This window comes from Moschus berezovskii, chromosome 6 (genome assembly GCF_049115385.1).
Source record: "Moschus berezovskii isolate FMDL1 chromosome 6, NW_MosBer_1.0, whole genome shotgun sequence".
NCBI classification, from domain to species: domain Eukaryota; kingdom Metazoa; phylum Chordata; class Mammalia; order Artiodactyla; family Moschidae; genus Moschus; species Moschus berezovskii.
In genome coordinates, this window is record NC_142465.1 from 13,597,778 (window position 1) to 13,611,809 (window position 14,032).

A 14,032-nucleotide genomic window follows, 5' to 3' on the forward strand; every position below is an offset into this window, starting at 1 on the left:
GTTTATGTATATATTCTTCTTAAAAATCTAGGTTACTTCTGTCTTTCCTAGAAGATGAACTTGTAGGTGGTGGAGATGATGATGTAGCTCTCTTTGGATGTTATAGATATTAGCTCCCAGAGAAACTGTGCAGGGTATACATTTGTAACAGCTCATAAAGTCTTCACTGTATGTGATCAGTTCCATCTTGGTGTGAGAACAAAGATTTTCAAATCTCCACGTGTACTCAAGGTGTCTGAAAGTGAAAGTCACTCAGTAGTGTCTGCCTGTTGCAACCCCATGGACTGTAACCTGTCAGGCTCCTCTGTCCATTGAATTCTCCAGGCAAGAATTCTGTAGTGGGTAGCTGTTTCTTTTTCCAGGGGATCGTCACAACCCAGGGATTGAACCCAGGTCTCCCACACTGTAGGTGGATTTTTCACCATCTAAGCCCAACCATGTCTGGGTCCCTACTAAAGCTTTTTCATCATGGCTTAGAAGTGTCTCCAGCTCCTCAAAGTTGAAGTGTCTCGTTGATGAGTCAGTGGATGGGACAGTGCTTGAGAATAACTTGTTCTATAACCCCTTCTCCTGGCCCTTGTGATGGAAATTTTGGGTCTTGCTCTCCTTCCTGTTTGGGAGACTTTTAAACCCTCTAATTCAACTATATTCTCCCTTTCTCTTATGTCTGGTCTTGGTCCTGAAAGGGGAAAAACCCAGGTGGTTGATTTCTTTGATTTTTTACCCCTCCATCTTAAGAATAGGCTGGGAAAGGAAAACTGTCCTTGAGATAAGAAGTGGAGAAAAGAGGAAAAATGAAATTCGCTGAGGGCAACCAGATGATCTTTTATGAAATCACCTACCACACCTATATTAGAATTTTATATAACTTACAACATAAATATCTAAATATAACTGTAAAAAGTACACTGCTAATAATTATGTAATTTAATTTTAATAATTCAGAAGAAACATCAGAGTTTTATAGTACTTCACTTATTTTAAAACATTAAACATCATAAAGATTGGGTTGAAGGTAAACTGACCTTATTGTCATAAAACAATGCATAAGTTTATTTGGAATATCAGTGAGCTTTTAAAATAAATTATATACTTTTCTTTATAAGATGAAGTTCTTAGAAATATTACTTTGAGTTTTAGGTTTAGTTCCATACTAACTAGTTTTTTTTTTACTACAGTATTTTCCACATTATATGAAATGATTTAAGTGCATAGAAATGATAACATAAGTAAAGTGACACTGACGTCTCTGTTCAGCATCATCTTATTTTCTTCTCTATAGACATACCTCACTGATGAAATTTAATAATTCCCCAAACAGTAAAATACTATATATCATATCTGTGATTCTGTTTTAATGCAATGAACCTACTAAGGAGAAATGATTTTTAGAAGACTAACAAAATACTTTCCATTTGATAGAACTAAAGTTTATGGACAGTAGAATCTTAAAATATCAAAGCGAAAGGTTACCTAGACAAACATCTTCATAGAGGTGAGAAAATTTGAGGTCTAGAAATCTTAAGTCAACCTATTCATCACTGCTAAGTATTCGTGTATATATACATATACACACACATTCATGTGTGTGTATATATATATATGTATATTCTAAATTACATATTCTAGGGACTTCCCTGGTGATCTAATGGTTAAGATTTTGCTGTTCAATGCAGGGGGTGTGGGTTCAATCCCTGGTAGGAAGCTAAGACCCCACATGCTTCATGGCCAAAAAACCAAAACATAAAAACAACAGAAGCAATATTGTAACAAATTCAATAAAAACTTTAAAAAATGGTCCACATCAAAAGAAATAAATTATACACTCTAAATGCATATGTATATATTCCAGATCAATACAATGTTTCCTTTTTAATAATTGTATTCACTCATTTATTTTCGGATCTGCTGGGTCTTGGTTGCTGTGCTGGCTATTCTCTGGTGGAGAGTGGGGGTGACTCTTGAGTGCAGTGTGTGGGCTTCTCGTCGTGGTGGCACGGGCTCTAGGGGTCACGGGCTTCAGCAGCTGTGCTACGTGAACTCAGTAATTGTGGTTTCAGGGCTCCAGAGCACAGGTTCGATAGTTGTGGCACGTGGACTTGGTCACTCTGGGTCACGTAGGAGCTTCCCGGACTAGGGATTGAACTCGAGTCTTCTGCATTGGCAGACAGTTTACCACCGAGCAGCGAGGGAAGCCCCGATATGGTCTTGTTGAAAAGAGTTCAGTTATTTTGTTAATGATAAATGTTTAAATGCTCAATGATTTTAGAGTACTTTCGTTATTAAAATTTATTCCATTGAAATGACAGCTTGAAATGTAAAAATCCTACACAAATTTATAATTCTCTCATTTGCATTTGACTAGGGCTTGGAGAAGGACCATATATGCTGGCAAGTTATGGGCAGACTGGCCTTATTCTGGGAGCCAATATGACCAGTGGAAACATTTTCTCTCTGCCAAGAAGTAGTATTCATGGCAGTTTATTTTTTAATTTTATGATCACTCCAGGCCTTTTCAAAGAGAAGGCATCATGTAAGTAGAATTTGCAACTGAAAATAAGGATGTAGTTTACCATTGACTCTTTTCATTTATTCATGCAGTAAATATTAATTGGGGAATTTAATATATTTATGACATCTTTCTAGGTGCTCTAAACAAATTGAAATAAAATAAGACACTGGCACATGAACCAGCTCTCTCTTTTATGTATAAAATCATTTCTTTGTGTATCTATTGGCATATATATAGATGCAATTAGAATTGCAATTATTTGGTTGGGTTTTTGGTCCTTGGTAAAGCACGGCTTCAATTTTCATTCTGTTGGTCACAGAATTTAATTTGAAACTTTTGACTATTTTTAAAATAGTATGCTGATAATTAACATGTGAAAGATTTTAATGCCAGATTAAAGAAAAAGTCATAATTTAATATCAAGGAAGTTAAATTAAGAGCATAAATCAAAGTCTAGACAGTCAATGAGACAGACTGCTATCCTTATGTGGCCTTGTCTGTCTTGGTATGTGGGTACACATTTACTGGCTTGCCCCTGTAGATTTATACTGCTTGTATCCACTTGGCATCTATTCTAAGTGATGATTTGTGTCCCTTTCTGATGCATAATGTTCCGGGTACATTGTTACTATTCTAACCCTGCTTAGAACCATGCATGGTGTGTTCTATAAACATAGAAAATATTTACTGAATGAATGAATCTGACCTTATACTAATTAAGAGAACTCTCCTGATTTTCCAGTTAAAATAAATTGCTTTATTCTTATAAAAAGAGCCCCTTTAGTTTTTTTAATTGTGAAAACATCTATCACAGTCTAAGTTCTCATTTATGTGTTAGTTATATATTTTTTCTTTTATAATTTTTAAATTCTTCTTTTCATATTCCAGTGCTCAATAGAAGGGTTTGTAAATTTTAGGACACAATGAATGCTTTTTGAATCATTTATTGGACTTGAGAGAGCTCTTTATTGTATAATTTAAAATAATCAATGTTTTTAATAGAAAAATCCTTAGGTCAAATTAAGTAAGACCTAAAGAAATTAATGCCTAAGAAATTAAATCTAAGAGCTCAATTAAGAAACTTATACCATGGGTTTTACAAATATAAGGGAAACTTTTAAATCACATAACAAAAAAGCATGACACTGCTCAAATGCTTTGTGGTTGTTCATTAACTTTTTGATCATCTCTAGGGAAATAGACAATAAGGTTGAACAAATAGTCATTTCTTAATGCAGTAAAATGACTTGAAAGAACATTTACTCATTAAGAATTTAATCATATTGAAATTAAGTGACATGTCTAAATTGACCTGTTGCTCTATTTCTTTTTCTTTTCTATCATCCAATTTAGCCATTTGTAGATTTTGTATATTTGAAAATGTTAAAGCTTGCAAGTGCAAATGTATGTCCAACTAATTATTCAACTATTTGTATGGAGTTGTACATTCTGAGGTCCCAGGTTGACATTTCTTTTTTTTTTTTATTCTTCCGTGAACATGATCAATTATTAAAAAAAACCAGAACTTATGAAAGACTGATTTTTGGAGCTGTCACTCTTATGCATTGCATTAAAATATTTTTTTCCTTTAGAGATCTGTAATTCATTCCTAAAATCTTTAACTATTCATGACAATTGTACAGTTCTGTTTTTGTCAACTTTATGCATGAACTTTACAATGCCAGTGCTGATGATCTGCCTTCTCCAGAGAACCCAGGGAGTTGTCAACCAGACTGTTCTGTTTTCCAGCATTGGCACTTGTTTCCTTGGAATCTGCCGAAAGGCCCAACTACTTTCTCTGTGTCCATGATGACAACACTCTTAGTTTGAAACTGTGGGAAGCGAATTCAGCCTTTCATCGGAGAGCTACATTTTTTCACCATCAGGACCTCTGGATTCCTGGTTACAGCGCTTTTGAGTTATACAGCAAGAAAGGCTTTTTCATCATATTGACAGATTCTAGTGCCAAAGCATCAAAATATGATGATTCTGAAGAATTTAAACATTTAAGTAGCTTCAGTGTGGAAGGTATGTGTCCTGAGATGTCCATATATTAAGTAGATAATTTAAGGAGTGACAGAAAATATATTAGATTTTTAACTTAAAAATTATTTTAATGTGTATAATTAGTTGTATGACCTTAGTGAGTTTCTTAACCTCCTTATTCTTAAGTTTACACATCTGTCTAACGGAAGAAATAATACCTAGTTTATAGGGTTATTTTGCTACATAAGTTAATGTAGTAAATTGTTAGAATAGCCTTAAATAACATTATTTTTTATGATTGCCTCAATTTTTACTTTCAGTGCTATCTGGACTTTGGAAATAGAGCTTACCCATGTCTTCTTCTTGTAGAGTTTTGCATCTTCTTTTTCTTTCATAGAAGGCAACTTTTCACTTAGTCTGATTCTTAATGACAAAGACAGTATGTTTATTTCTTTGAATATATGAATACTTTGAATGTGTTCTTTGAATACTTCGGAGTCCAGTTCTACTGACCTCTAGATTTTTCTGGTTCAGCAGAATCCCCGTCTTATTTCTAGAGATCCTTGCAGTTCTATAGTTATTGAATTTTCTAAATTTCAGAGAGGAATCCTCACTGCCTCACCCAGTTTTAAAAGTCATGCTTTATTTTCAAAACCTAAGAGCTCAATATTTGCCTTGGGTCTCCCAAATTTTTTCATTCTAACCAACTTTTCTAAGTCATTGTAAGAAAGCTAATCGTTTGCTTTTTTTTGGTTGTGGTTAAATTTCTATAAATCTCTTTGGATGTTAGAAAGTTCAAACTGAGCTTCAAATTTATTCTTATTGAATGGGGTTCCTGGTCTCATGAGAAAGAGTCACTGGCATGTGTATACAATATTCTGTAGGGTAAGTGTAATAGTTTTACCTGAGTTTAATTAAAAGTTGAATTTTGCGAGCCTCTATTTCCCCTCCATTACACAAATCCACTCCCTCATAACCAGACCCAGTGGCCCTACCTGAACTTTGGACAACTGCAGTCAATGGCATCATCCGAATTTCAGAAACTCATCTTTGTGGGCTTCCCGAACTTAGGAGACACTCTGGGTTTATTCTAGTCTTGGAACCAATCCTCTTTTATGACCCATGATTCTAGTAACCCAGGTTTAACTATTACTTTAATATTGAGATGCATAAGTGCCTTCCAGAAAGCCTCATTTTCCTTCTCATACCTTGGAATTTAATTCCATATCTTAAGCCAAGTAACATAACCTGTTTCCTGAACTTTCTGCCTTACAGAGCTCTCTTCTTCAGAGATAATCTTGGATTGCTGCAGAAGGGCTGCTCTGTGACAGGGGAAGGGGAAAGTATTGGCTGAGTTTGCAGGAGAAAAAGCTTCCATTAAGGAAAGTTTTTGTAACTATGAGCATGTATTATTAAAATCAATTCATTCATTTATGTCATTAGATAATACTTACCACATGCAAGGCAATGAGTTAAATTCTGCGGGAAGAACAAAGATGGAGTGTTCTCCCTCAGCTTCATGTCAGGCAATATGTCTTTGGTCTTGCCATTTTCCTAATTGAATTTGGCATGTCACTTGGCTCCTGTTAGCCTCAATTTCCTCATTTATAAAATGGAGATAATATTCACTTAACAGGGTTGTTGCAAGGATAAAATAGAATGGACAAAAGCTATTTTGCAAAAACTTAAATTCCAAACAAGTGTGTGCTATTATCATGATAATAGATAAGTGAACACCAGCAAAACATAAATAAAGGAAGATGATTTAGAATTGTCCTTAGTCTCCTTTCTCTTCCTTTTTTAAATATTTGGAAGAAGAACTAACATTTTGATGTTCAACTTGAGCATGAAATGCCTTGATCACCAAGCAGTTACTCTGTTTCCTCCTCCCGCCCCACCTCTGCCACCCTGTCTTTTCCACAGCATTATAATAAAAAAAGTTCAAAAGCTAAAGGGTTTACTATTATAAATCACTACACTCCAAGCTGCCCGTTAAAAATATACACAACCTAAACTTCATTTTTTCCCAAGAAATCCAGGCAGCAGTGCCCTACAGGAGGATGTGTGAATGGAAATACGAACCTTGTGCTACTCCCTGTTTTAAAACGTGCAGTGACCCTGAAGCTCTCGCGTGTAAATTTCTTCCACCGTAAGTCATGTTTAACCATTAATGAACAGATTCTAGCTTTAGCAGATTCTGTTCCCAGTGATTATTTTTTTAGATTAAAAAAATTCTCAAGAATAATTTATTCTAGTTACTCATTCATGAATTTGTTTCGTTTTATTCAAGCAGTAGTTACTGAGAGTCTGCTCTATGCCAGCAATTCTTGTAGCTGCTGGGATACGGTATTGAACAAAGTATTTACCTTTCTTTAGCTTAAACATTTTGCTGCACTGAGGCAAAGAATAAAAATTAAAATGTAAATATATAATATGATCTGTTGTTTAGATGGATTTATAATGGACAAACGGAGAAGGCAATGGCAAGCCACTCCAGTACTCTTGCCTAGAAAATCCCATGGATGGAGGAGCCTGGTGGGCTGCAGTCCATGGGGTCACTCAGTGGGACACGACTGAGCGACCTCACTTTCACTTTTCACTTTCACGCATTGGAGAAGGAAATGGTAACCCACTCCAGTGTTCTTGTCTGGAGAATCCCAGGGATGGGGGAGCCTGGTGGGCTGCCGTCTACGGGGTTGCACAGAGTCGGACACGACTGAAGTGACTTAGCAGCAGCATAATGGACAAAAATAAAGGAAGGGAAGTGGGAGCATAAGAGAGGTATGCGTGTTTGCTTATTAATATAGGGTGGTCAGGGAAGAACAGGTTGACAAGGTAATATCTAGTAAGAGATGTGAAGAAGTGAGGGAACTAGCAATGTGGATGTCTGGGGAAAAAGCCTTTCAACCCGAGAAAATTATAAAGGTCCAGGGTGGGAATATGTCTGGTGTGTTTGAGGATGAGCATGGAGGCTAGTGAATTGGGGCAAAGTGAACAAAACTGAGAGACATAGGAGAACAAACCAGAAAAAGTGACTGACCAATTACATAGAGCCTTGTAGCCTGTCATGCGGAGAAGGCAATGGCAAGCCACTCCAGTAGTCTTGCCTAGAAAATCGCATGGACAGAGGAGCCTGGTAGGCTGCAGTCCATGGGGTCGCTACTAGTTGGACATGACTGAGCGACTTCACTTTCACTTTTCACTTTCACACATTGGAGAAGGAAATGGCATCCCACTCCAGTGTTCTTGCCTGGAGAATCCCAGGGATGGGGGAGCCTGGTGGGCTGCCATCTATTGGATCACACAGAGTCGGACACGACTGAAGCTAGTTAGCAGCAGCAGCAGCCTGTCGTGAGGACTTTGTCTTTTTCTCTGAGTAATGTCCTGGTGTATTTCGGGGCAGAGGAGTGGAATTGGTCCTTTCACAAGTTTACACTGGCTATTGCACTGACTTTTGGGGAGGGAAGAACAAGGGCAGAACTGGGCAGTGACACAGACAAGACATGAAGGGAATTTCACTAGGTGGGTAGCCCTGGAGGTTATGGGGGAAATGAACAGATTCTGCCTGCATTTTGAATCTAAGGCCATAGGGATGCTGATAGATTTAATATCAAATATGAGAGAAAGAGGCTTCCTCACTTGCTCAGTAGTTAAGAATCCAACTGCAGTACAGGAGACGTGGGTTCAATCCCTGGGTTGGGAAGATCCCCTGGAGGAGGGCATGGAAGTGCACTCCAGTATTCTTGCGTGGAGAATCCCCATGGACAGAGCAGCCTGGTGGGCTACAGTATATAGGGTTGTGAAGAGTCGGACACAACTGAAGTGACTGAGCACGCATGCATGCCCATGAGAGAAAGAGGAGGTAAGGACTCCAGGTCAGGTCTCAGCATTTCATTGATTTCAGAATCATATGCAATTGCCATTTTTGTGGTCAAATCTCGTCAAATAGCAACAAACTCAAATGATTCAATTTAATGGAAGGACTGAGTTGCCAGTTACTGAGATAAGGAAGATATTAGGAGGAGCAGTTTAGAGGAAAAGTCAGGAATTTGTTTTCGAGGATTTTAAATTTGAGACTGAAAATTATTGTATGGATTTGGTAATTTGGAGAATGCTGCTGCTGCTGCTAAGTCACTTCAGTCGTGTCCGACCCTGTGTGATCCCATAGACGGCAGCCCACCAGGCTCCCCCATCCCTGGGATTCTCCAGGCAAGAACACTGGAGTGGGTTGCCATTTCCTTCTCCAATGCATGAAAGTGAAAAGTGAAAGTGAAGTTGCTCAGTCGTGTCCGACTCTTAGCGACCCCACGGACTGCAGCCTACCAGGCTCCTCCATCCATGGAATTTTCTAGGCAAGAATACTGGAGTGGCTTGCCATTGCCTTCTCCGAATCTGGAGAATAGGAAGAGACAAAACAGAGATTGACAGTGTATCAGCATTTTTTTTTTTTTAAAGCAGTTTTTTGTTGTAAAGGAGAACAGAGAAATGCAACAGTAGTAGGAGGGAATATTTTTAAATGAATCATATTCCATTAGTCATTTATGAGCTTCTGCTCTACAACAAATACTGGTACTACAGAAGGTTCTAGCATATGAATAAGTAAGATGCAGTTCCTATTTCAAAGAGCTCAAAGTCTTTAGGAAGAAGACAGGAACACTAGCAGATAACTGACAGTATAGGGGAAAGAGGCCTAGAGAAATAAATGCCACAAGCCCAGCACATTGAAGTACTGATATATAACATGACACTCACTGTGCTAAGTGCTATAAAATAGGTAATCTCATTGTTCCCATAGTCAGAAGAGAAAACAAACAAAGGCACAGGGAAGTTAAGCAGCTTGCCTCAGACCACACAGCTTTCAGGCAGCTGAGCCAGAGTTTGAACAATGACATCCTGTCGGGCGACATGTGCTATGGGAACAGAGGGAAGGAAATGATCATTCAGTTCAGTTCAGTTCATTTTAGTCACTCAGTCGTGTCCGACTCTTTGCGATGCCATGGACTGCATCACACCAGGCCTCCCTGTCCGTCACCAACTCCCAGAGTTCACTCAAACTCATGTCCATTGAGTCGGTGATGCCACCCAGCCATCTCATCCTCGGTCATCCCCTTCTTCTCCTGCCTTCAATCTTTCCCAGCATCAGGGTCTTTTCAAATGAGTCAGCTCTTCCCATCAGGTGGCCAAAGTATTGGAGTTTCAGCTTCAACATCAGTCCTTCCAATGAACACTCAGGATTGATCTCCTTTAGAATGGACTGGTTGGATCTCCTTACAGTCCAAGGGACTCTCAAGAGTCTTCTCCAACACCACAGTTCAAAAGCATCAATTCTTTGGCGCTCAGCTTTCTTTATTGTCCAACTCTCACACCCATACACGACCACTGGAAAAACCATAGCCTTGACTAGACGGACTTTTGTTGACAAAGTAATGTCTCTGCTTTTTAATATGCTGTCTAGGTTACTTTTATTTTCTTAAAAATGAAAACAACCAGTTCTTTTTGTAAAGAAGCCTTCACCACTCACTTGGACCCTTCATATTCACAAACCTATTTCCTGTCTCCTCTGGAGACAGGAGGCGGGGAAATAACAGGGCCTTCATAGGGAGGAGGGCATGCTGGGGAGAAAGAGAGGCGGACAAGAGCTGCCCTGGAACTGGGAAGGAAATGGAGCTATATTTGAAGTGGCATTATGCTAGCTTGTTTCTTGTGGCATACACAGTCTCCAGGGTGGTTGAACCCAGATCTTCAGTGCTTCCACTGTTTGGTGTATAGATCCCCCGGAGTTTCTGTTTTGGTATGATTAGAGCGCGGAGAAGAGACTCAGGATGAAACTTCACCCCTGCCAAGCCAATTCTCATCTCTATCTTCATCACTGTTTCCTTTCTACTGCTCCCCTTTTCCTGGCTGAGGCATCTCACTATGGCTTCTCCTGGTCCTTGCAGTCCTGAGAGGAAACTCAGGTACTGGGTTGGCATGTCAAAATTGCCCTGCACACCTCCTCCAAGTCCCGAACAGAACCACCACGCTGGTTCTTGAGGATTTCCGTTTCTGGCACATAGCAAGTGTTGAAAATAAAAATATCTAGTGGAAATGAGAACTTTCATAAGAAAAGATGCCAGCTAACATACCATAGAGCCCATATGTAAGTAGAGTTATTCCTATTACATAATATACCTATTATAAGAACTGATCTGCATCTGAGGCATATTTATCAGTCAAAAGTCAACTAAATTACCAGTTGTATGACAAAGTAAAGGGAACCCTGCTGTGTGTAACCATGAAGTCATTTTAAAGGAACAAGTTACTGGGTTTTGGAAGATATTTTTAAAAGAATAGCTGTGGTTTTGACTTGCATAAAGCAATTGCAAAATAATTGAGTTGCATAAAAAAGTGGTGTTTATTTAATTTGAGGATAGCCAACTGTTCCTGATATTTTCAGTAATTTAGTAACTTTTTCTTATGCGCTTGACAAAGTTTAGAGTAGGATAGGAATGTTATATACTGGTTAAAGTTTTTTATATAAGTTCATTTTATGAAATAAATAATTGGTCTTATAAGCTGAGCTGTTAACGTTTCTTAAAAAAATTTGTGAAGAAAGTATCCAAGAGGCGACCACGCAGTCTCCTGTTAAAAGAGAAGCTAGCTTCGCTACGAGTCAGACATGACCGAGTGACTTCACTTTCACTTTTCACTTTCACACATTGGAGAAGGAAATGGCAACCCACTCCAGTGTTCTTGCCTGGAGAATCCCAGGGACAGGGGAGCCTGGTGGGCTGCCGTCTATGGGGTCACACAGAGTCGGACACGACTGAAGTGACTTAGCAGCAGCAGCAGCAGCTTTTCTTGGGTTCAATTTCCTTCCACAAACAAGTGCCCTCTGGTGGCAACAAGTGGCCATAGTATCAAGTTAGTTCATATCCACACTGAGCTGGAAAGGGGTTGTGAATATTTTGGGTCCAAACTTTTACTTTACAGTTAAGGCAGTTGGAAATATTTTACAGTACTGATAGACTTTTCTGGCTGTCCAGTGGTTAAAATTCCACTTTCAATGCAGAGTGTGCTGGTTCAATCTCTGGTCAAGTAGCTAAGATTCCATATGCTGCATAGCCAAAAAAATTTATTTAATTAAGTAAAATATTAAAAATAGTATTGTAGCCTGCTGGTGTATTTGAGAGGCAGACAAGCAAGACTTTTAAAAACCGTATGTACGTTAATTCTCTCTTGTATGTGTGAGTCTAAGAGCTGGCTGTACTTGAAGGGTATATTTCTTTTGAATCAAAATAAATTGGATCTGAGATCCAACTGAACGAAAAGGAAGATGTAGCCTCTGTCATCATCTTGGCTTCATTCCCTTAGAGCAGAAACATTCAGGATGGTCTGATCTGTTTTGGGCTCATGATTCCCAAATCCATTCTTCTTGAAATTTGGAATTCTTGAAAGCGCAATGTGCCACATAAAAGCCCAGATGTTTTGGAGCTTGAAATTCAGTCTCCTTAGGCTCATATACAACCATCCCCTCTCTGAGCACTGCTGCTATTTCAGACACTGGCCCTGAGGCTCTTGAGAGAACTGTAGCCTCTGCCATTCCCCCTCCCTGTCCTCCAAGAAGATCAACGATGTCCCAACTCTATGTCTGCCTCCCAGAGATTTCTAATTACTTTCCAATGACTTTGGGGCTTAATAATGGGCAGAGACAGCCACTGAACATTCTGATTTTGTTCTACCAACATCCTTGTGAATATTCAAATAGTGTCTCCATCTTCTTATATGTGAGGGAGTGTAGGAAAATAACAGGATGATGAATATAGAGTAAACTCACAGTAAAGGATTCTTCTGCATTTCCAGTAATTTATAGAATGTGGCCTTGGTGTGTGCCACATTTAAGTGGATGTTTTGAATGTTCTATGTTCAAACTCTGCCTGAATCATGACTATTTTGTTATCATCCACTAACTTGTGGTTTCTACACTGAGGTATGATGGAATAATAGCAAACAGGGCAGTCCTTAGTGTTTGACAGGAGAATGGAAGAGTTTTAGGAAAACTATATTTTAATTGCATGTATTAAATGCTATATATTGTTATATTAATTTTTGTCTTTAATATTTTTCACCTGAAGGATTGAAGGATGCTTGCCCTACTGCCCTAAACATATGATCCTTGATGAAGTCACTCTCAAATGTGTTTATCCAGAAGACTGTAAGTATGAATCTTACTTAACTTATTCTGAAGTGTAAAATACTTGAATATATTTATACAGTGGCAAGTTACTATAAAAACAGACATTTTAGACAAACCATAAATCTTCATAAGATTCCCCTTCATTATCTTTTTCAAAGTGGTTTTTTGTTTTTGGTTCTGAGTTACTTTTAAAGCCATGCAAATATTTCTTCTAACATTGCTCTTGTATCCTCTCTCCCAAAACATTTTCCTTATATGAATATTCTTATTTGAACTGTCTGGACCTCACTTTAAGCAAAACAGATTAAAGAAGAGTATCTTTGTTTCTTTGTAGGCATACCTCTGATTCCCACAGAACCAGCATTAATTTCACCAGGTAAGCCATCCCTACCCCTGTTTATAAGTATTGTAATTTTAGACATTAAACTTAGCATTCTGCAATTTAGATCTTGGGACACTTAAACAGCTGCTGGTGTTAGTTATACCCAACCCACTGGAGAACCCAGCAGTCACTTTTGTTTCATTAAGTAACTGTTTACTGGATCAACGAGCCACATTTTCAGAATGGTTTCTGCATCTGGTCTGTCTCTGTCCCATTTCAGTTAGTATAGATAATGAGAATGCCCCTCGCATTTTTGCCTAGAATTTGTTGTTGTTCAGCTTCTCAGTAGTGTCCAGCTCTTTGTGACCCATGGACTGCAGCACACCAGGTTTCCCTGTCCTTCACTGTCTCCCGGAGTTTGCTCAAACTCACCTCTTGAGTCGATGATGCCATCCGACCATCTGGATCTCTCTTGTACCCTTCTCCTGCCTTTAGTCTTGCCCAGCATCAGGGTCTTTTTCAGTGAGTGAGTTCTTGGCATCAGGTGGCCAAAATATTGGAGCTTCAGCTTCAGCATCAATCCTTCCAATGAATATTCAGGGTTGATTTCCTTTAGGATGGACTGGTTTGATCTCCAAGGGACTCTCAAGGGTCTTCGCCAATACCGCATTTCAAAAGCATCAATTTTTTGGTGCTTAGCCTTCTGCGTGTTCCAACTCTCAGGTCCATCCATGACTACTGGAAAAACCATAGCTTTGACTAAATGGACCTTGTCAGCAAAGTGTTAGCTCTGCTTTTGAGTATGCTCTCTAGGTTTGTTATAGCTTTTCTTCCAAGGAGCAAGTATCTTTTAATTTTATGGCTGCAGGCACCATCTGCAGTGATTTTGGAGCCCAGGAAAATAAAATCTGCCAATTTCCCACTGTTTCCCCATCTATTTGCCATGAAGTGATGGGACCAGATGCCATGATCTTCATTTTTTGAATGTTGAGTTTTAGGCCAGCTTTTTCACTCTCCTTTTTCACCTTCATCAGGA

General features: G+C 38.8%; 1 protein-coding gene across 3 annotated transcripts in view; it reads left to right on the plus strand.

Annotated features, from left to right (window-relative positions):
• OTOGL (otogelin like) overlaps window positions 1-14,032 on the plus strand; it is a 181,243-nt gene that overhangs the window by 114,635 nt on the left and 52,576 nt on the right. For 2 of the 3 annotated variants that reach the window (XM_055395155.2, XM_088836668.1), the window contains 5 exons: window positions 2,366-2,533; window positions 4,262-4,540; window positions 6,530-6,647; window positions 12,613-12,692; window positions 13,009-13,077. In XM_055395155.2, coding sequence (XP_055251130.2) covers window positions 2,366-2,533; window positions 4,262-4,540; window positions 6,530-6,647; window positions 12,613-12,692; window positions 13,009-13,077 — 714 coding nt within the window. The remainder of the gene's footprint in view (window positions 1-2,365; window positions 2,534-4,261; window positions 4,541-6,529; window positions 6,648-12,612; window positions 12,693-13,008; window positions 13,078-14,032) is intronic. The other variant, XM_088836670.1, reaches the window with a different exon arrangement.